The sequence below is a fragment of the Prionailurus viverrinus genome, chromosome D2 (assembly GCF_022837055.1).
Source record: "Prionailurus viverrinus isolate Anna chromosome D2, UM_Priviv_1.0, whole genome shotgun sequence".
Classification (NCBI taxonomy): domain Eukaryota; kingdom Metazoa; phylum Chordata; class Mammalia; order Carnivora; family Felidae; genus Prionailurus; species Prionailurus viverrinus.
In genome coordinates this window covers 88,150,255-88,172,039 of record NC_062571.1, presented here as the reverse complement: position 1 = coordinate 88,172,039, position 21,785 = coordinate 88,150,255, and the positions used below count along the sequence as shown (strand labels likewise).

At 57.8% G+C, this 21,785-nt stretch overlaps 1 protein-coding gene across 5 annotated transcripts; it reads left to right on the top strand.

Moving 5' to 3' along the window:
* The first annotated feature begins 13 nt into the window (after positions 1-13).
* TUBGCP2 (tubulin gamma complex associated protein 2) lies at positions 14-20,140 on the top strand. Of its 5 annotated transcripts, XM_047824410.1 has the most exons (18): positions 14-141; positions 3,399-3,558; positions 5,507-5,635; positions 6,437-6,613; positions 7,735-7,894; positions 9,847-10,054; positions 10,318-10,517; positions 10,827-11,016; positions 12,428-12,573; positions 13,994-14,174; positions 14,787-14,967; positions 15,701-15,873; positions 16,163-16,291; positions 16,702-16,822; positions 17,173-17,316; positions 17,832-17,960; positions 18,626-18,789; positions 19,730-20,140. In XM_047824410.1, the coding sequence occupies exons 2-18, from the start codon at positions 3,409-3,411 to the stop codon at positions 19,863-19,865; spliced, it is 2,718 nt and encodes a 905-aa protein (XP_047680366.1). In that variant the 5' UTR covers positions 14-141; positions 3,399-3,408; the 3' UTR covers positions 19,866-20,140. The 5 variants fall into 5 exon arrangements, with proteins under 5 accessions (XP_047680366.1, XP_047680370.1, XP_047680367.1 ...); XM_047824414.1 differs by lacking the exon at positions 14-141 and having other exon boundaries at positions 3,420-3,558; positions 5,541-5,635; XM_047824411.1 differs by lacking the exon at positions 14-141 and having other exon boundaries at positions 3,420-3,558; positions 5,538-5,635.
* The last annotated feature ends 1,645 nt before the right edge of the window (positions 20,141-21,785 follow it).

Here is a 21,785-nt window from a genome sequence, read left to right as displayed (position 1 = left end):
GCCCTGCGCGCTGGCGGCACCACAGCCTGCCGGCCACCGTCCGCGAGCCGGCCGGGGCGGGGCCGGAAGTGACCTCGCGCCACTTCCGCTGCCGCCGCGGGTTTCGCTGTGAGCTTATGCGGACCGGCGTCCGGACGCGCGGTGAGTCCGGCCGCGGGCGGTGGGGCCTGAGCCTTGCGGCGGGGAGGCGGCGGGGCTCAGTCTCCCTTCCCCGCGCTCCGCCGCCGGCCGTGCGCCGACCGCTCAGGGGCGCACGGCCGGCGGGCGTCTCGCCCCTGGACCCCGCGCTCGGGTACGGAGCTGGCCTGTGCGCTGCGCCACCGACGGTGCACGTCCCAAACTCTAACCGTGCGGCTTCCCTGCGGTGGAGACTCCCACCCCTCCTCCGCCCTCATTACCCTCACCCTTGTCCACGCCGCGTTTGCCTCCCACCTGAAGGGCTGGCGCGGCCTCTGGGTCGTGCTGGTCTCCAGACCAGTAACCAAACTGGAGCCAGAGTGGTCTTTGCAAAATTCACGTCCTACGGCAGTGCTTCCTTGTTTAAAGCCCTTCGGTGGCTTCCCGTTACCTTAGTCCAGCGGCTCTCTCGTAGCCTGTCAGGCCCTGCTCGTTCCGCCTGCCTGTCTAGTCTCCTCCCTCCCATCAGCTCCTGGGGTGCGCAGGACTCTGTGCCCGGTGCTCAGGACTCTGTGCCCGGTGCTCAGTGCCCGCCGGTGAAGAAAGCAGAGGACGCCTCTGCCCAGCCGCGGACGCGGCTGCCTACCTGGTGAAAGTTACCTAGTTAAAACAGCGATGGGTGACCCAAGGGACGCAAGGGCGCTTGAGACTTACTGTGGGGGGGGGGGGTGGCCATGGCCGCACTCCCCTCCTCCCCCAGATACTTCCGCGTTGATAGGACCTGTACACCCATGCGTGCGATATAGTCAGGAAGGGGGGTACTGTTTCTTTAAAACATTAGAAGATAATTTTAGAGCTGTCATTTAAAGAGCATAATAATAATCTTTTGGCTCCTTCATCCTGGAAGTAAAGGCTTGTGGCCCCATCCCCAGTCCGTTTCACAGCTAAGAAGAGCCCTGGACAGATTCATCGCTTATGCTTTACTTTTCTGTCTCTGAAAAAGCATTAGGGCTCTTGACCTTTTTTTCACAAATTTTGTTTTACAAGCCCATTTGTGCAATTACTTTTTTTTTTTAATTTTTAATTTTTAACATTTACTTATTTTTGAGACAGAGAGAGACAGAGCGTGAACGGGGGAGGGTCACAGAGAGAGGGAGACACAGAATCTGAAACAGCCTCCAGGCTCTGAGCCGTCAGCACAGAGCCCGACGCGGGGCTCGAACTCACTGGCCGCGAGATCGTGACCTGAGCCGAAGTCGGCCGCCCAACCGACTGAGCCACCCAGGCGCCCCGCAATTAGTCTTGAACTCTCAACGAAGACTGTTTTCCTGAAATGTTCACTGGGGGGGGAGGGGGGGGGTTTCGTGTGTGCCTAACTCATGGGTGAGGGAATGTGGAGGAGGCTTCTGGTAGCTCGCACTCAATGCCACGAGGAGGGAAGTTCTATTGCCACAGAAGTCTGTGTCTGTGACGACTGAGAGGAGGACTCCGGAGCATCAGGAAGACGGAGTGGGCCGTCGTGAGCCCCTCCGAGTTGTTTCCAGCGGGGACGCTGCTGTTGACGTTTAGGCGCTCTGGCCTCTTGCCCACTACACACCAAGAGCACCCTTCTAGGCACTGTGACAATCAGAAGCGTCCCTTACGCGTTTCCAGAGGGCCTCTAAGGAGGGCTACTGCCTGCTGGTGAGAGCCACCGTTCTTGCCAGAATTGTTCCAAATCCCCACAGAGGACCAGCTTCCTTGGAGCACTAACACTTGTAGTGGGAGGATGTCTGCACTTGTATTTTTGCCACAAATGTAAGGTTTGGTGAGGGTAGCTGTAAAGTTTATTTATTTCTGAGACAATGCAAGAGACAGAGTGCAAGCAGCAGAGGGGCAGAGGGAGAGGGAGACACAGAATCCGAAGCGGGCTCCAGGCCCCGAGCTGTCAGCACAGAGCCCGACGGGGGGGCTCGAACCCACAGACTGCGAGATCATGACCCGAGCCGAAGTCAGACGTTCGACCGACTGAGCCACTCAGGCGCCCCATGTGAGGATAGTTTTAGAATAAATGTTCACGTTGGGGCGCCTCGGCGGCTCGGTCCGTTAAGCGTCCTACTTTTCAGCTCAGGTCACGATCTCACGGTTCATGGGTTCGGGAGCCACTGTGCTGACAGCTCGGAGCCTGGAGCTGCTTCGGATTCTGTGTCTCCCTCTCTCTCTGCCCCTCCCCGGCTCGCTCGCTCTCTCTCAAAATAAATAAATGTTAAAATAAATTAAAATGAATACACATTCACTTCGATGATCTTTCTTCTGAAGCCCTGTCTCCACCTACTTGTATCTGGGGGACAGGTGTTTTCTTTCCATGGTAAACGCAGTGCCCTTGCCCTCTAGCATGACCTTGTAGTCCATCCATCATAGGACATCTAGTCTAGCCTTTGTAGGACAACCCACATTCCTTAGGAACCCTTGTAGGATGTGTGTAAAGCCGATTGGCCTGAGATTCAAAGAGGCCTCAGTGGGAGACTTCTGTGTTGTCTTTTCTGTCTTGCTTGTGGATTGCAGTGCCTCGTTCAGGCTCTTCCGTGATCACTAAGGTAACTGATGGTGACTCAGATCCAGTTTGCCTTTGGTAAGACCAGCCATTTCTCCAGTAACGTTTCCTCATGGTCGGCCCTGTGTAGTAACGGAATGTGTTCCTGCTTGTCTAGTAACAATACCATGGGAACTTATCCGTATGGGCCCTTTGGTGTTTTATAAGGGTGATTTTATTTGATCTCCGCAGTACCTCTATGGGTAGGATTTACTACTCACCCCTTGGCAGAAGAAGCCTAGAGAGATCAGGCTCCTTGCCGAGGACCTTACAGCCCAGAATTGGCCAAGTCAGGGTTCAGACTGCCTGGGACTCCGCAGCCCATGCCCTGCTGTGCCTCATGCCCATAACTGGTTATTGTGAACTCCTCCTGATTTTAAAAGGGTGTGCTAGTGACTTACGCACCAGCTGACGCTGAACCGTTCCGCTTTTATGTTTGAAGACTCCTGACTCTGGCCAGTTTTCGATGTTTAGCATGAGTTGATGATATTTGTATGTGCGGAACTTGTTTTCTGTCGCACAAGATTAGAGTCTCACTTGCCCAGTTGCAAATTAATATTCATTAGTTAATTAGCATATGGGTTGTGTGCTGTGTCTACTGCTCGTTTACCTCAGGCCTCGTCTTCACTAGAGCTGTTAGCACAGTCTTGTTTTTTGTAGACGGCTTTCCTCTTAGCTTTAGGAGAACATATTGTTGATGTTGTTTCAGAGCCAAAACTATGAGTGAGTTTCGGATTCACCACGACGTCAATGAGCTGCTCAGCTTGCTGCGTGTCCACGGAGGGGATGGTGCTGAGGTCTATATCGACCTGCTGCAGAAGAATAGGACCCCATATGTCACTACCACTGTATCTGCACACAGCGCCAAGGTGGGCCCCGTCCTGGTGCTGCATTGTGTGCACTGAACAAGGTGGGCCCTGTCCTGGTGCAGCGCTGTGCACTGGACAAGGTGGGCCCCGTCCTGTTGCTGCACTGTGTACACTGGGTAAGGTGAGCCCTGTCCTGGTACAGTGCTGTGTACTAGGTAAGGTGGGCCCTGTCCTGGAACAGTGCTATGCACTGGACAAGATGGGCCCCATCCTGGTGCAGTGTTGTGCACTGGACAAGATGGGCCCTGTCCCTGGTACAGTTTGTGCACAAAGTTCATAAGCTTCCTGACTGAGCAGCCACAGCATTACCAGTGCAGATGGCAGACAATACTTGTCAAAGGCTTTTCTTGGACCAAGAATTCTGCTCAACTCCGTGCTTCTGATGCTTCCTCATAATGGCCCTTGTTACTCACTCTGTTGTACAAATCAATAAATGGTGGCTCAGGGAGACTGCTGGGCTGTCACCCTGACGTCAGAACCCAGGTTCTGAGTCCCCTGAGGAAGGAGACTCAGATATTCCTCTGGATGGAAAGGAAGCTTCTGTATCAACTGCATTGCAATCCCTCTAAAGCAGGTTTTCCTGTTTTTATTCAAATAGCATATAATTCAAAATTACGGATCTTCAGTACGAGATAATTTTGAAATTTGTTTTTAGAAACACTCTGTAAAGCTTGTATTATTTAAATAGCTTGATAATGGGGTGCCTGGGTGGCTCAGTCGGTGACGCGTCCGACTTCGGCTCAGGTCATGATCTTGCGGTCCGTGAGTTCAAGCCCCGCGTCGGGCTCTGTGCTGACAGCTCGGAGCCTGGAGCCTGTTTCGGATTCTGTGTCTCCCTCTCTCTCACCCTCCCCCGTTCATGCTCTGTCTCTTGCTGTCTCAAAAATAAATACACATTTAAAAAAAATTTTTTTTAATAGTTTAATAATGGCACAATGATAATTAGAAAAATACACTGAACAGACAGACTGGGAACACAGAAGTGATCTTAATTTATTACAAGGGGAGCACCATAAATCAGTGAGTGAACATAACTGCTGAGCCTATCCCTGGTTCCAGAGGGAATAGAGTTAAATGTGTAAACTTAAAAAACATTTTTTTGTAATGTTCATTCACTTTTAAGAGAGAGAACACGAGCTGTGGAGGGGCAGAGAGCCCAACACAGGGCTCGAACTCATGAACTGTGAGATCATGACCTGAGCTGAAGTTGGATGCTTAACCTACTGAGACACCCAGGCACCCCAATGCATATATATTTTTTAACGTTTATTTATTTTTGAGAGCGAGAGAAAGAGACAAAGTATGAGCAGGGGAGGGGCAAAGAGAGGGAGACAGGCTCCAGGCTCTGAGCTGTCAGCGCAGAGCCTGACACGGGGCTCAAACCCCCGGACTAAGAGACCATGACCCAAGCTGAAGTCGGACACTTAACCGACTGAGCCCCCCAGGAGCCCCTAGAGTTAAGTGTGTAAAGTGAATGCATAAACTGGTAGAAAGATCTAAATGGTCATTTCCTGATCTCAGGCTGAGGAAGCACACAGGAGGGAAATTGTGGGAGATCATGGGTAGGTTTAATGAGATGTTTTGTTGAGTTTAAGTTTTATTTCAGGGGTGTATGATTATTTAACCTACCTAATTTCACTGTTTTGGTTTTCGTGTTTAATTTTCTGGAAGATTTAAAAAAAATTGTTAACTTATTTTTGAGACAGAGAGAGACAGAGCATGAGCAGGGGAGGGGCAGAGAGAGAGGGGGAGACACAGAATCCAAAGCAGGCTCCAGGCTCCGAGCTGTCAGCACAGAGCCCGACGCGGGGCTCGAACTCACGGACTGCGAGATCATGACCTGAGCCGAAGTCGGACGCTTAACCGGCTGAGCCACCCGGGCGCCCCTGGAAGATTTTTAACAGTTGTTTATTATTGTCACTAAATCTTTCATGTTTATGCTTTTGAGGTTAAAATAGCAGAATTTTCTCGTACTCCAGAAGACTTTCTAAAGAAATATGATGAACTGAAATCTAAAAACACAAGGAACCTTGACCCACTGGTGTACCTGTTATCGAAACTCACGGAAGACAGAGAGGTAATGGCTGTGGACTCATCGAGAGTGTGATGCGTGCTCCTGACGGAGCTTGTGTGTGGAGCTGCTCTGATTAACTTGTTCTACGCACGTGGGTTGGCTCAGTTGCGATAACACATCGTGAGTCTGCTGTCGGACGGCACGTTTCTGCTCGCCTGCAGCACCCCACACGGGGCTCCTCCCCTGCCTTGTGCTAGCAGCACTCTGACGTACCGCAGGGGTGTGTCGGTGGTGCATCAGGAGGAACAGTAGCTCATGTTGGCGGTGTCCCTGGGAAGTTTGACTGCGGTTACCCCTGTGGTTGGAGGGTTTTGTATTTCATAGTCTCACGCAGGGGTTTTGTCTGTTTTGAACGGGCATGTTACTTGTGACCCTAAGAAAAACACCTAGCGTCACGTCAAGGCCGGAGATGCTGTCGCACCCGAGGGCGTCTGGGGATGTGCTTGGGCCTCTCACTCGCAGGCCCAGGGTCTGGAGAAGGTTGTGGTTCCACACCAGGCATGTTTGACCGTCACACAGAGGGAAGAGCTCTAGCCACGTGCGGGACGGGAGACGGGCCGAGCGTAGAGAAAAGGCTGAGTTGGGAACAGGGTTTGGGAGTTGGGTGTCAAGCATCCACGGGATTATCTTCCTCTCTGTCTGAGGATGTGACACCTCACGGCAGAAAACACGGAGAGACTGCGGCCCACAGACTCGGGAGTTGCCGCTGCCCTCCGTGGGTGGCTGGGGTCAGGAGGGAAGGAGGGGGCCTGGCCGTGCCCAGCAGAGCACAGGCGTGTAATGTAGGGTCTCGTGTGTTTTCAGACCCTGCAGTACTTACAACAGAACGCCAAAGAGAGAGCCGAGCTCGCGGCCAGCGCTGCAGGCAGCAGCACCAGCGGCTTCAGCGGCCCCGCCACGGCCTCCAAAATCTCCATGCAGGAGCTGGAAGAGCTGAGGAAGCAGCTCGGCAGCGTGGCCACAGGCTCCACGCTGCAGCAGGTACTGCACCCGCCGTCCACGGGCCACGCCTGCTGGAGCAGGTGCGGCGATGGGTGTGTGCGAGCTAGAGAGGAACGTGGACGTGGAGGGGTTGCGGCTCGCTCCCGATGGGGACCTAGCTGCGTAGGGACGGCAGTTCTGACGCACGCTGCAGGTCAGAAACACGAGGCGCTGCGTCACCCGCACCGGCTCGCCTGTTCTGGGCTCACGTGTCCGAGGCACTCGTGTGGGTCTGGTATACTGTGATTCTCCGTTTCCATCCATTAGGTTTTCACAGTTTGTTTCTTAAGGTTGTGTTTTGTAGATAATTTCATCTACGTCGTGTTCTATCTTCTCTGCTTACTGTTTTTCCTTGCTCTTGATTTCGTGTCCTGCCCTGGTCACTTGAGGGACAGCTGTCTTCTCAGGCTATAACTTCTGTGGCTCTCAAGCTCCCTCAGAGCTGCGTCCCCACGAGGGTCTGAGCAGAGCACGTGCCTGTTGAGCACCATGGCTCTGACACATGACAGCCAGTGACGGTGGGCGTGTCCTATCAGCACCTCCCGTGTCCCCGCACTGCCACCCTGTGTGATCGACGAGAAAATGGTCTGCGCCTGCCTCTCTCCCTGGCCACCTTTGAGCTGGACAGCCGGGCCACCTCGGCCTGCCCTGGTCAGCTTCTGGTGGCTGGTTCCGCAGGAGGACTGACGCTCCGGGCATATCAGGGGTCGGCCTTTCCCTGGGTGGATCTCTCCTCTACGCCCGCCCTTCTCCAGCTGGCTGTTGGGGGGGGGGGGGGGGGGTGGCCTGGTTTCCTTGACCCATCCGCGACCCATCAGGTCGTGACTAGACCTTGTGTCTCCAGGAAAAGTGACGGGGTCCGTGTGAGTTGTCCCCAGAAAGGTGCAGACTGTTGCTGGTGTTGCCGGTTTACCTGTGGGTTCTGCACAGACTGGGACCCTGACAAGAGGCTGGGTTCCCGTCACGTCCCCAGCTCCTCACACTGTGACGGGCGTGGAGACAGTCATCCCGCTTCCTCATTTGCGTTCAGCGGGCGATCTCTCTAGTGCCGTATGTGTTAGCGTTAAGCGTTTGTACTAAAAGTATATATTTTTTTTGTTTTTTGAAAACACCCTCGGCAGTCTCTGGAACTGACAAGAAAGTTGCTTCGAGATAAGCAGAACAAAAAAAACTCAGGCCAGCGCCTCCCCGTCTTTCCACCGTGGGTATACGACAGACCCACCCTCCTTGGGGACTTCCTGCCTGGCTCAGGCGTCAACACGGACATGGCTGTGCCTATAGGTATGCGGTACGTCTGTTTCTGACATCTGGCGTGTGTGAGCGGCGTGGGGCACCGTTCTTCCTGTGCTTTTGTGCTCAGGAGGGCCGGGCTCTTGTGTCCTCCCTGTGTCTGCCCTCCCCCGCCCCCCCCCCACCCTCCTCTTCCAAGTGGTCCCATGGTTTGCTCCTGGGTCTCTTCTGATTGTTTCCCTCTCCACAGTGACCTGTTAGTTTGAAGGAATCATGCCCCTGTTGTGATCTCAGGTCTCTATCCCTAGGATGTCTCCCTGAATTTCGGCTCATGGGGCCAATTGTCTGCCGTTTGTGTCTACGGCGGGGCTCCTGACCTTCCCTCTGGTGTCCCCACTCCTCTCGTGGCGACCAGTATCACTGTTTGTCAGGTCCTGGAGCTGGGGGTGGCCCCCGTGTTCATTTCCTTCCCGCTGCCCCAGCCTGGTCCCGGGCCCAGCCTTCACCAACCCTTCTTGCTCACACACTGTCCTGCCCTCACTGGCTTGGGCCTCTACCTCCCCAGAGTTTTCTGTGCTGAAGGAATGTTCTGGATATGCTGTATCCAGAACGTATGGTGCCATCAGCTGAATGGAGCTCATGGGCATTGAAATGCAGCTAGTGTGGCTGAGGAACAGGTGTTTTGCTTTCTTTACTTGGCCCAGGTGGCTGGTGGCACGGAGCCTCGTGTCTTGTCCCTCCTCCCTGGGGTGCTCTCCACAGTCCCAGAGCTAGCGGCTTTGAGCGGCAGGGCTGTGCCCCACGTCGCCTCTGCAGCGACTCCCCAAACCCTGGCGAGCCACAGAGACCCTGCTGGATCGTTCTCCTGGCCGCGGTTCGCGGTGCAGTGTCCCCTTCGGAGCAGTCCCTTCCTATCTCGCCTGCCTCTCAGCAGCACGGCTTGCGGTGCTGTCTCCCACACGTGGGCAGGGTGCTGGAGGGGCAGGGTGGCATCTGCCCCCTGAGGCCAAGGTCCCCTCCCTCAGGACCAGCTGACCTGGCGCTGCACCCCTTAACCCCACTGAGAGCGTGCGCCGGAGCTCTAAGTGGGGTGACGCTCAGGTTTCAAGTGAGCGGCAGCCGAGGCTGGTGGCCGTTCCCGGAAGACAGCCCTGCTCACGAGGAACGGGAGCTGTGGGTGATCTTGTCGTGACGGGGTCGTGGGGAGGAGCCAGAGCTCAGAGTGCGCCTCCGCGTGCCGGGTGACCCGGGCCACAGACGGCGGCGGCTGCCTGCTCGGAGCCCGTGTCCTGCGTGTGTGGTGCAGCACCACCCTGAGCCGCCAGGCCCCGGTTTGGGGCACTGTGGGGCCGACACAGGCACGCGTGGGGCCGGCTGTGCGAGGCTGGGGTGGGGGGCGGCTTCGTGGAGATCCCTTTCTGCCGCTGCTGCCTCTGGCTGCCCGCGCACGGCGGTCTCTCCCGGCAGGTGTTGCTGGGGGGAGCAGTGGGGGTCGTGTCAGGGCCCGTGAGCCGAGACAGGCAGGGGGCTGCCTGGGTCAGCAGGTGTTTGGCGGGCGGCCCTGGGGATGGCTCGCGACTGTCCTTCGGTCCGCGGCGTGGCTGTGAGGGGACCGCCTCATACTGCGCGTACCCGGTTTTAAAGTCTTTGAGGAAAATCTTTTTGTCGCGCCGCAACCCAGACTTGCTGGCCGAGACCAATGCTGTGAGAACAGGTTACGGCAGAAGCGCTCCTTAACTCCTAACCACGTCCTTTTAAGGCCGGGCGTTTATCTGAGTGGGAGTTTTTCTCCGCCGGGGGCTTTAAGGCTGTGGCGCACCGCTCCGGGGCCAGTCAGGTCCCCGCCAGCCTGGTTCTGGCGCCCGTGAGCGCTGGAGGGCGGAGCACCGGGGAGCCGGTGGGAGAGGGGGGTGTGTGCCGAGGAGATTCCGTCGGGAGCGAGGTCTGCGGGAGCGGGGACCCTGGACGCGAGGCCACGGCCCAGCGGTGTCCGCGGCCCGCAGGCACGCTGCCCCTGACCGCCCAGGAGTCGGCTGTGGTGGAGGACCTGCTCTACGTGCTGGTGGGTGTGGACGGCAGGTACATCACCGCCCAGCCTCTCACCGGGAGGCAGAGCCGCACCTTCCTCGTGGACCCCAACCTCGACCTGTCCATCCGGGAGCTGGTGAACAGGGTCCTCCCGGTGGCTGCCAGTTACTCCACGGTGACCAGGTGGGCGCCCGCCTTCCCAGGTGCTCCCGATCCCTGCAGCTCAGTCCTCGCGCCCCAAAAACAAAACCCCAAGAGCGCGCTTGTCTTGTCGTGACCGGGTTTCACTCCTGGCACGGTCCCGAAGGGCCTAGGGACAAGTGCAGGGGGCTGGTGTCTACGGGTTCCCTTCAAGGGTAAGAGCTTGAGTGGGGAGGGGACCCAGAGCTTGTGACATCTGATCTGAAAACTCAGCCTCACCTGCTCAGGTGCCCTCTCCCTCCTAGGTTCATTGAAGAGAAGTCTTCCTTCGAATACGGGCAGGTGAACCACGCCCTGGCGGCCGCCATGAGGGCCCTGGTGAAGGAGTACTTGATCCTGGTCACACAGCTGGAGCAGCTGCAGAGGCAGGGCCTCCTGTCCCTGCAGAAGCTCTGGTTCTACATCCAGCCAGCCATGCGCACCCTGGACATCCTGGCCTCCCTGGGTACGTGCCTGCCCTCCCGCCCCCGGGGACGTGCCGGCCCTCCCGCGGGAGCATCGGCAGGACCGGCATGTTGTGCGGCCAGAGCCCACGGGGCATCGGGTGTTAGTCTGTGGCAGGAAAACTCTGGAAGCTCTTCCTGATAGGCTTTAGTTAGCGATCAGAGCGTTACGGTTTGAGTGTGTCCCACGAGAGCGGCACCTGTCCCCGGGAGACCGGAGATGAATTGAGGCCCTGGCCTCTCGTGACATGGCCTCAAGTGCCAAGGGCACCCCCTTCGCCGCACTGAGCGCCACCTCCACGTCCTTGCAGCCACCTCGGTGGATAAAGGCGAGTGTGTTGGGGGGTCAACCCTGAGCCTTCTCCACGACCGGAGCTTCAACTACACGGGGGACAGCCAGGCCCAGGAGCTGTGTCTGTACCTCACCAAGGCTGCCAGCGTGCCCTACTTCGAGATCCTGGAGAAGTGGATCTATAGAGGGATAATCAACGACCCGTACAGGTAGGGCTCGCGGGGCCTGAGGAGAACACCGGTGAGGTATGCGAGGGGCAGACGCCCACGCGAGCCCCGGGAGGCTTTATCTTGTCGAGCGGAGGGCGTCGGAGTCGCCCGGAGCGGCGGCTCCTGGCCTGAGCTTCCTTCCTTCCCAGGGGTGAGACTTGAGCGTTCCTTCTCCGCATCACGCGTTTAAATACGTAAACGGAGCTTGGGTAGCTCTCGAAGGAGTCTGTTGTGTTGAGGTAGATTTCTTAAAATACTTTAAAAATAAGTTTGTGGCTGGGGTAGTGTTTCTCTGCTAATGGTGCAAATAACAGTCTGAGGGGAGGGCCTTACAAGGAACACGATTTTATTTTTTATTTTATTTTATTTTATTTTATTTTATTTTATTTTTTTATTTTATTTTTGTTATGTTTTTTAACGTTTATTTATGTTTGAGACAGAGAGAGACAGAGCATGAACAGGGGAGGGGCAGAGAGAGAGGGAGACACAGAATCTGAAACGGGCTCCAGGCTCTGAGCTGTCAGCACAGAGCCTGATGTGGGGCTCGAACTCACAGATCGTGAGATCATGACCTGAGCCGAAGTCGGACGCTTAACCGACTGAGCTACCCAGGCGCCCCAGGAACACGATTTTAAATTTTTTTTTTTTTCAATGTTTGTTTATTTTTGGGACAGAGAGAGACAGAGCATGAACGGGGGAGGGGCAGAGAGAGAGGGAGACACAGAATCGGAAACAGGCTCCAGGCTCTGAGCCATCAGCCCAGAGCCTGACGCAGGGCTCGAACTCACAGACCGTGAGATCATGACCTGAGCCGAAGTCGGACGCTTAACCGACTGAGCTACCCAGGCGCCCCAGGAACACGATTTTAAAATTGTGCCTCACGCGGGGCGCCTGAGGGACTCGTCGGTTGGGCGTCCGACTCTTGGTTTCGGCTCAGGTCGTGATCCCAGGGTTTGTGAGTTCGAGCCCCGCGTCAGGATGACAGCACAGAGCCTGCTTGAGATTCTCTCTCACCCTCTCTCTTTATTCCTCCCCTGCTCGCACTCTCCCCGTCTCTCTGTCTCTCGCATAAACTTGAAAAAACAAGTTTTAAGATCCTGCCTTGCGAGAGTGGTATCTGAAGCAGGTGTGCTGGGGTCGCGCCCCTGCTGTTGGGGCCGTGCGTTGTCCGTGTCCGTGACGGAGGGAAGTGCCGAGTTCCCCTGGGAGGGGTGGAGGTGGAGGTCCCCCTGTGGCCCCGTGGCCCCGGGTCTTCTCCGAGCCCCCGGTGGAAACAGATGCCCCCGGGGGTGTGGGTGGGTTCACTGTTGCTCACAGCCGGGGACCGACCTGGGCGGGGGGGGGGGGGGGGGGGGGGGGGGGGGGCGGGCTCTGGTCGGCCAGACCCCGAGAGCGTCCGCTGTGCCTGCAGCGAGTTCATGGTGGAAGAGCACGAGCTGCGCAAGGAGAAGATCCAGGAGGATTACAATGACAAGTACTGGGACCAGAGGTACACCGTCGTGCAGCACCAGATCCCCTCCTTCCTGCAGAAGATGGCAGGCAAGGTCCTCAGCACAGGTGAGCCTTGCGGCCCCGGTGAGCCTTGCGGCCCCGGTGCGCCTCTGCCTGTGGCCTTGCCGTCACGGCGCTGTTCCCGGTGGCGCCTTCCCTGCCCGGCGACCGTCCCGTCCGACTCCTGTGGCTCTGGGTGCCATTGCTTTGTGCCCTGACCCTGGGGGTTTGTCTCAGAGACGCCTTTTCTTTGCCACTTCGCTTCTAGAATTCTGTTGTCACTGACAGGAAAGTTGCTTCCCTGCTCCCAGCTGACCCCAGACGCGGGGCTTTTCCACACCGGCATCCCGCTCTCCTGTTCTCTGTGGACACAAGCTGGGCGTCCTGTAAAGTAGCCCTCATCCCATCCCCCCGGGGTTTGTGGCGGGCTCCTTGGTTTGAGGCTCAGTCCTTTGGGGCGGCACACACATCGGCACGTACTGGGTCCTGTCTGAGCGGCTGCAAATGGGAGGCTCCCATGGCCCCCTCCTCTGGTGTGACCATTTTCGAGGACGGCTCACAGAACTCAGGGAAACGCTTTACTCTCTAAATTAGCAGTGTGTTATAACGGATGCAAGCGAACAGCCAGGTGAAGGGTCCCTTGGGGTGAGGTCTGGGCAGGTCCCGAGCACAGGGGCTGCTGTGCCTGTGGATTTGGGGTGCACCATCCCCGTGTGGATGTGTACCCCTCCCTGGAAACTCTTCAGACACCTTGGTTTAGGACTTTTATGGAGGTCCCATTATGCAGGCATGATTGATGAAACGATTGACCGTTGGTGATTTATTCAGCCTTTCCCGATCCTGACCTCAGTGGGCGGTGATGACAGGGTTGGGTCCCTGGCCACCAGCCCTCACCCTGAAGCTGTCTAGGGAAGCTGCCGAGAGTCCCCCGCTGGCCTGAACTCAGGTGTGGTCAGAAGGGGCTTCATGAGTAACAAAATCCCAAGAGTTTTAGGAGTTCAGCCCCAGCAACCAGGGACAGAGACTGAAGATCTGTTTCTCACTGGGTTGGTCTCATACCATGACAGGAAAACAGCCAAGGATGCAGGCCTCACTGGGCCAGTGATGCTCCTGTCACCATCACATGGACCGACGACGTACCTGACACGCTGCTGGCCAGGAACTCGGCACTTTGGTTCTGGGAGCTGTGCTGTCTGGGACGGGGTCGGAAGAGGGTTTAGAATCTCCTTCTCTGAAATATTTTTGAAATTATTTCTGTGTTCTTAGAAGATCTGGAGAGTCCAGCCTGTTCTAGCACTTAGCGCTCTGTGCTCCATGGGTGTCAGTTGGTTGTGTTTCTCTGCCACGTGTAGAGGGTTGTAGGCTGTTCTCAACCTCTCTTTCTGGTTCTCTAGCTACTGTTTGGGTTACAGCATCCGAAGTTCAGGTCTGTGGTTTATTGTACTTATGGTGAAAATTTTAATTTGCTTTCTCCCTGTCTTTTCAGGAAAATATCTGAATGTAGTCCGAGAGTGTGGCCACGATGTCACCTGCCCGGTGGCCAAGGAGATCATCTACACTCTGAAGGAGCGGGCATACGTTGAGCAAATCGAGAAGGCTTTCAACTATGCCAGCAAGGTCCTGCTGGCCTTCCTGATGGAGGAGAAGGAGCTTGTGGCGCACCTGAGGTGTGCCGTCTGCCCTTGGCCTCCTAGCTCAGCACGTGTAACCATCGGGGGTGTCTGACCAAGGCCACGAATTAACTTTTAGTGGCTCTGTTCTACTTAGGTGAAAACCAGCACACTGCCAGGTTGTCCTGCCTGACAAGACAGCCTGAGAACCTTGCACGTTTGTGACCCTGCCACTGTGGTCCTAACTCCCCGAGGCCCAGCAGGGCGGCGTCTGCCTGTGTCACCTTGTCTGCAGTGACACAGCCTCCCAGTCTCGCCCCCGGCCCCACCAGCCCCTTCCAGGCAGCGTAGCCGGGCACTGAGTTCTTTGCCCCTGCCTAAGAGCTGTTTGTTTCCGTTTGTTTGAAGCTGACCTCTGGTCTCCCCTTTCTAACCTGTTTCCTGGTGTGGGGCGCTGGCAGGCCGTGTGCTTGACACGTCCTTCCTGGGCCGTGTGGCCCCTCCTGGCTTCCCCCTGCCCCCCCGCCGCCCCCATCGTCAAAACCGCTGGTTCTGGTGGGAGCCCTTCGCAGGCACGCAGCTCTTCCTCGTCAGACGCCTGCCTGTCTCCGAGTCCGGGCCGCTGTGCGCGTCGGCCAGTCTTCCCGACGACCTTGCGTCCGCCCGCAGGTCCATCAAGCGCTACTTCCTGATGGACCAGGGGGACTTCTTTGTGCACTTCATGGACCTCACCGAGGAGGAGCTGAAGAAGCCGGTGGACGACATCACTCCCACCCGCCTGGAGGCGCTGCTGGAGCTGGCCCTGCGCATGAGCACTGCCAACACGGACCCTTTCAAGGACGATCTCAAGGTGGGCTGGGGGTGAGGGGGCGGGGGGGGAGCACCTTTCAGGCCGCTCCCCGTGTCCCGAGAGCTGGAGCAGCTGCCTGAGAAAGACATTTGAGGTAAAGACACGGGAGGAACCAACTCCTGACAGTGATACCCGCGGCCCGGGTGTGCGCACGTGGGTGTTGTATGGTACATGCAGCACAGTGACGTTTCCTTGTCTCTAGCTTTCTTTGTTACGAGGACGCACTGTGTATGGCGTACGGCACGCAAAGCGTGCGTCCGTCAGCTGTCCCGGTAAGGCTTCCGGTCGGCAGTAGGCTGTCGGTAGTCGGGGGTAGGGGAAGTCAGAAGTTGCACGTGGATTTTCAGCTGAACGGCGGGTTGGCGCCCTGACCCCCGGCGTTGTTTAAGGGTCAGCTGTACTGTGTTTTCAGACCCACGTACGTTCTCTTTCAGCCTGAGCCTGGCACCTGCGGTAAAGTTGTAAACCTGGAGGGATTTAGGCCTTTCTGACTTCATAGCTTTTCATTTATATCGTCAGGTATATTTTAAATGATGTCTCTGTACGTTTGTTTTCCTACTTTGGTGGAGGAAAGACGCCTCCTTTTTGAGTGGGGGTCTCTTGGCAGGCGCTTGTTCTGCAAGCTGGGCTCGGAGACGGAGTCCACCGCAGGGACTTGCTTCTCCGGCCTGTGCTGCAGCTGGATTGGTGCCGTGGTCAGAGGACTCGACGCCATTCTCTCTGTCTTTCCAAGATTGATCTGATGCCTCATGACCTCATCACCCAGCTCCTGCGGGTTCTGGCCATCGAGACCAAGCAGGAGAAGGCGATGGTCCATGCCGACCCCACCGAGCTCACGCTGAGTGGCCTCGAGGCCTTCTCTTTTGACTACGTCGTCAAGTGGCCCCTGTCGCTGATTATCAATAGGTGAGCGTTGGTCCTTCCTGACCCTTCCAGCACTAGCTTCTCTAGACCTTACAGCAGGTCTGCCAGGAGGAAGGGACTGGATCCGCCCGGCACCTGCCTTGTTCTGCAGAACGTCCAAGGCGTCGCCACACCCATTTGTGTCCAGGGTGGGCTGCCTGGCGCCTGGTGTCCGGAGCGCAGAACCGCTTCGGTGCCGCCGAAGCCCAGGCCGCCGTCTGCCGCGAGCCTCATGAGCTCTGGTGCCGCCCAGAGGCCTACCTACGCGCCTGTCTCCTCCCGCTCCCTGCAGGAAAGCCCTGACCCGCTACCAGATGCTCTTCAGGCACATGTTCTACTGCAAGCACGTGGAGCGGCAACTCTGCAGCGTCTGGATCAGCAACAAGGCCGCCAAGCAGTGCTCCCTGCACTCCGCTAAGTGGTGCGTCTCGTCTGCGCGCACGCGCTCCCCTCTTGCAAAAAGGCAATTTGTCGCACACCTTTGTAGCTTATAGATCCGTGACATGTTTCACGTTGCGGAGCAGGGCCACTGCCGACCGCGGTGGCCACTGGCTCTGTCCCTCAGTCGTCTGTGCAGACGTGGGGGGTCGGGCCCGTTAGCGTGAGCCCTTCGAGGTTTGGGGGCATGTGCTTCCTCCTGCTGGCTCACATGCAGCTGCTCACTGTCGGCCAGGGGTGCCCCACACACTGGTGGTGTTCGTGCCCACGTGTGGGCCCCCGTGGAGGGGCATGAGCCCGGAGCAGACGCCCTGACGACAAGGCGGGTGGCCCCCACATAATGTAGATGCCCCGACTCCCTGTCATCTGCGCTGAAACCGTCCGCTCGCTCAGGTTTGCCGGCGCCTTCACTCTGCGGCAGCGGATGCTCAACTTTGTTCAGAACATTCAGTACTACATGATGTTTGAAGTCATGGAGCCGACTTGGCACGTCCTCGAGAAGAACCTGAAGTCTGTGAGTCGTAGCTTGGCGTGTCGGAACGTTGAGGAGGCTCCAGCGGGTTCTTGAGGAGGGAGCGTAGCAGGTCAGGGGTCGGGGGTGAGAGCAGCGCCGGCCGCAGGCTGATGGGGAGGAAGCGAAGCCCTCTGCACACACGAGAGGCTTCCCTACGAGCACGGTGAGGGTGTGCGTGTGCGAGAGCAGGCGTGTTGGGGGTGATATTGTCCCTCAGAGGGCACAGGGTCATCTGAAAAATGGCGTCAGACCAGAAACGTGCAAAGCTGCACCCGAAGCCAGGCCCGCGGAGTCCCGTCTGCTTGCGAAGTCGTTCCCAGAGTGAAGGCCGGGTCCTTCTCTCCGCACAGGCGTCCAACATCGATGACGTGCTGGGCCACCACACGAGCTTCCTGGACAACTGTCTGAAGGACTGCATGCTGACCAACCCGGAGCTACTCAAGGTGTTCTCCAGGCTCATGTCCGTGTGCGTCATGTTCACCAACTGCATGCAGGTGCGGCCACCCCACAGCCCACTCGCCTCCTGCCATCTGTCTGCAGGGGTGCTGCTCTGAGTCCCCTTCCGCCGGTGTGGGCCTCTGTTCTGGGCCTTTTTCTGGACACCTGCTGTTCTCTTTGTCCGACTTGAGTCACTTGATTCAGTTACAAGCAGCTGCTCCGAAGTATTGGCACAGAATATAAGTGTTGGAAGGCAGAAGGGGTGAGGTGGGGGTTCACTGGGGCTTCAGGGCCTAGGGGGTCTGAGTCGGTGGGGCCAGTGGAGAGGGTGTGAGGTGTTGGCCAACCTCCAGAGGACAGGAGCCTGGGAACTGGTTCCTTAGACCTCTCGCGGTCACATGGGGCTCCATCGGGGGAGAAACGTTCTTCAGTCAGTCAGTGGACCAGCCCTCGGGCGGGCGCCTGTGAGGTCACATGGGCACAGCAGACACCGCCTGGCTGTGCGGAGGCACACCCTTCACTTGGGCCAGGTGGGTTGACGCTAACAGGAGTGTTTCTTTCTGACCCCAAGAGATTTACGCAGAGCATGAAGTTGGACGGTGAGCTGGGCCGCCTGATGTTGGAGCATGGCACAATGCTGGGGCCGCCCACGGAGGCCGAGCGGGCAGAGGAGCGCACCCGCAAGGAGCTCGCCAGGAAGGTGTGCTTCGTCCGGCACCGCTGGGCCTGCAGCTTAGCAGGCGCGCCTGCTGCCGCCCTTCACTCTTGTTTTGATTAGAAAAGTTTGCTTTGAATTAGATATTAAATATGAGTCCCAGAGAATCTTCTCACTCGACTTGTCCAAACCTCAGCCCCACTGTGCTTGAGGGCAAGGCCACGGTTCCCCCAAGGGGAGGAACGCCCAGGTGTGGGCGCCCCTTGGAGGGCCTGGCACACAGCAGGCGTGGGGCTGTGGGCCCTGCCATCCTTATGGTCAGAGCCCAGCCTTAACTAGAGGGGCCTCCTTGGAGAGGATGTCGGGGCATAGGCCCTGCAGCACCAGCCCAGGCCCCTGCTCCCGGGCCCCTGGGTCCGTTCCCTCCACTGAGAGGGAGCCAGGAGAGAATGCTGCATTAGCTCGAAAACCTGAGTTGCAGAAAAAACACCCCAGGCGGGTGGGAGCAAAGCAGGGTGCCAGCTGCCCAGACTGTGTCTCTGTCCTGTGGTCTCAGGACGCTTTATGTTGTCTTCTTTCACCTTTTATCACGCAAAAACTTGCCCAGATCCTTTCTTCTATTAGAGATAAAGGGACGGGGAAGCTGAGCTGGTGAGAGCAGTGCCGAGGCCGGGCTGGGGGTGCTCACGGTGCCCAAACTTGTCTTCTAGTACCTGGCTGAGCATGTGGACGCCCCACAGCTGGCCTCCAGCTTCGAGGCCACCATCAACAAGTTTGATAAGAATTTCTCAGCACATCTGCTTGACCTCCTGGCCCGACTGAGCCTCTATAGCACCAGTGACTGTGAGCACAGCATGGCCAGCGTCATCTCCAGGTGGGTGCGTCATCTCCAGGCGGCTTCCCGCACGGCCACGGGCGCCCTCCTGTCCCTGCCTGATGGGACTCCCGGGTTTCCCTCGCCGGCTCCCCCTTCACCATTGCCACACAGCCTTGGGCCACCTCAGGAAGGTGTCACTGAGGCAGGGTCTGCTCGGGTGTGAGGGTGTCTGTCCTTAGCCTCCTGTGCATCACCCCCTGAAGTCACAGATGGGTGTGCGTAGCGGTTTGTGTTCACTCGTGTGTGTGCGCCAGCGTGTGTCGGGCTGCCCCGTCAGTGCCCCCATAGCCCTAGGCTATGCACGGCAGCCGCGTCACCCCCCACCCCCTGCCCCCATTTTCAGATGGGCAGCCAGGGGGTGGCCACGGGAGGGAGGATGGGACTGGGGATGCCATTTCTGCCGTGGGCTGTGAGCACACAGTGAGGGTCATGGCGGCATGTACTAAACCCGCCCCGTTTGGGCTCCTGGGGCTGTCTGTACCTTGTCACTCTCGGGTGGTGGGGGGAGGGGCCCCGTGGGGAGGGGGACCAGCAGGCTGCTCAGCCAGTTTGTGGTTCTGGGGCTGTCAGGTTCCCACTGCCCGTGAATCCTGGACACACAGCTCTTCCGAGGGGAGGCAGTGGCTCAGCTTCTTTCCAGGAGATTGAGGGGGTGTCCCTGCCTGGGAAGGTGTCCTGTGTTGGGCATCGGATGTCCTAAGGACAGGGCCTGGGATGCTTGTTGTTGTTTAATTTTCATGTGTGTTTGAGTTCTGGTGTCAGTATTGCTTGAAAAAGCGGACGGAGGCCGGATGGAGCCTGAGGCCCTCGTGTGGGTGCGTGTCCCTCGCACCTGGTGCAGAGACCACCCTTCCCCCTTTGTGGGGCGGACGGGCTGCCCCGGGGAGGGCGCCTCTGCACCTGGGGGTGCAGGAGCCCAGCCCCTCTCCTCCCGCAGACTTGACTTCAATGGCTTCTACACGGAGCGCCTGGAGCGTCTGTCTGCAGAGAGGAGCCAGAAGGCAGCGCCCCAAGTGCCCGTCCCACGGGCCCCCCCGGCATCTGCGCCCAGGGTTGCCGTCACCGCCCAGTGAGGCCAGCAGGTGTTGCAGAAGAATGAGTTCAGAAGCCATCACGTGAATGAATATTGCTGAACCACATGTGTTTGTGTGTGTCGTTACCGTTTAAATATAAAATCCGAGGGGCGTCTTGCCAAGCTGCTGTCATTGCTCAGGGTGCTAGGTTCCCTTCACAGCAGCCACCCACACCGGGCCGGGTGCCTCCATAGGTGTGTTTGTGTGAGTTCTTCTATTGAATAGGGTGAGTTTTTAAAAATGTTTTTGTTCTCAAATAAAGACAAAGTGAAGGACGCTTGGGTGGCTCGGTCCGTTAAGTACCTGACTTTGGCTCAGGTCGTGATCTCACCATTGGTGAGTTTGAGTCCCACATCAGGTGGGGATGTGTCCCAGCTCTGGGTGAGCTCGTGTCCCACTCCGGGTGAGGATGCGCCCTCTTCTCTCTCCCTCCCTCCCTCTCTCTGCCCCTCCTGGGATTCTCTCTTTTTCTCTCTTTCTCTGTCTCTGCCCCTCGCTCACTTGGGCACCTTCTTTGTCTCAAAAAAAGAAAAAAAAGGTGAAAACACGCAGCATTTGAGCAACTTCAGGATGATTATCAAGGTCTCACAGGGGACGAAATCCAAGCCTGGTGTCCAGCTGTGCACACCTGGTGTCCCAGCAATCAGCAAGGCTGGGCTCCGGGCACCAGGGGGCAGCACGGTCCTTGTCCTGCCGCCGGACTGGGCAGGAGGGTGGGGGAGTCCTGAGGAGCACCCGCTGAAGTGCAGAGTGGAACCCATAGGGCGGGTTCAGCCCTGGGTGGCACAGCTGTGACCCCCCCCACCCCACTGCTCCCCACTCCAGCCATGCTGCCCACCCGCCAAACGTCCTGTGTTGCTGTCCAGACTCGGCTCTGCCTGCCTGCTGCAGGGGGTCTTGGGGGGCAGGTGGAAGGGGCTGGAAGCAGGCTCCTGGAGGCAGGGTGGTGGGCACTCAGTCCAGCTGCTGCCTTGAAGAACAGGCACCACGGAGGGGATCCAACTCACAAGCCACAGACGGCTTTCTTGTCCAGGCCGCTGTGTGTGCGGTGGCAAATTCGCTTATTTGCCGCCAGCGTTACCAGAGCCCTGGTGTCGTGCTAACCTCTTCCGGAGCTGAGGAGCCCGCTGGCCCTGGGCTTGCCGCCCTCATGCCCTGCCCTGAGACCCGGAAACTTTGTGTCCCCGTCCTGGGCTCTGGGCAACAGGCTTGCCTGCTACACCCTAGGGTTGCCAGTGGTGAGGGTGGGACAAGAGGAGCCTTGGCGGCAGGGGTGAGGGGGGGTCCTGTGTTGGAGGAGGAGCAGACCCCTGCTGGTCTGGCTGCACATGGGTGGTGTGGTCCGCTGGCTGCGGAGCGAGTGCGTCTGCGGCAGCTCTGGGTTTTGCCTTTACGGGGACTGTTGCCTTTTAATTTTTGTTCCCAAATAATTGCACAGCTAAGGAAGAGAAGTGAGCTCACTGGGAAGGGGGGCTCATGAGCCTCCCTGATCCAGCTGTGTGTGAGCACAGGGACAGAACCCACACGTCCAGACCGTCTCTGTGTCTTGCTCTGCTTGCAGGGGCAGGGGCCCCCGCCGCCACCTCTGCCCAAGATGCCTCAAAGCCCGCCCACCCCTGCTGCTTTTCCTTTCCTTTACATTTGCTCTGGGGTAACTACTGGGCTGTGAAATTTTGACCTCTGGTCTGGGACTGCCTGGGGCACCACACCCTCGCCCGAGGTTTGGACTTGCATTGATGTGCATCATTTCAGGAAGCCTGCCCAGAACGTGGCTCCAGGGCCACTGAGCTGAGGGCAAACCCTCTTGGATTAGCGGCAGATGACAGGGACAGCCCTCCCCCCACCCGCCACCGCCCGCCCGCCCCGGGGGGGGGGGGGGGGCAAGGTCAGCGTGGGGCCGGCAGGGCAGGAAGTGGTACT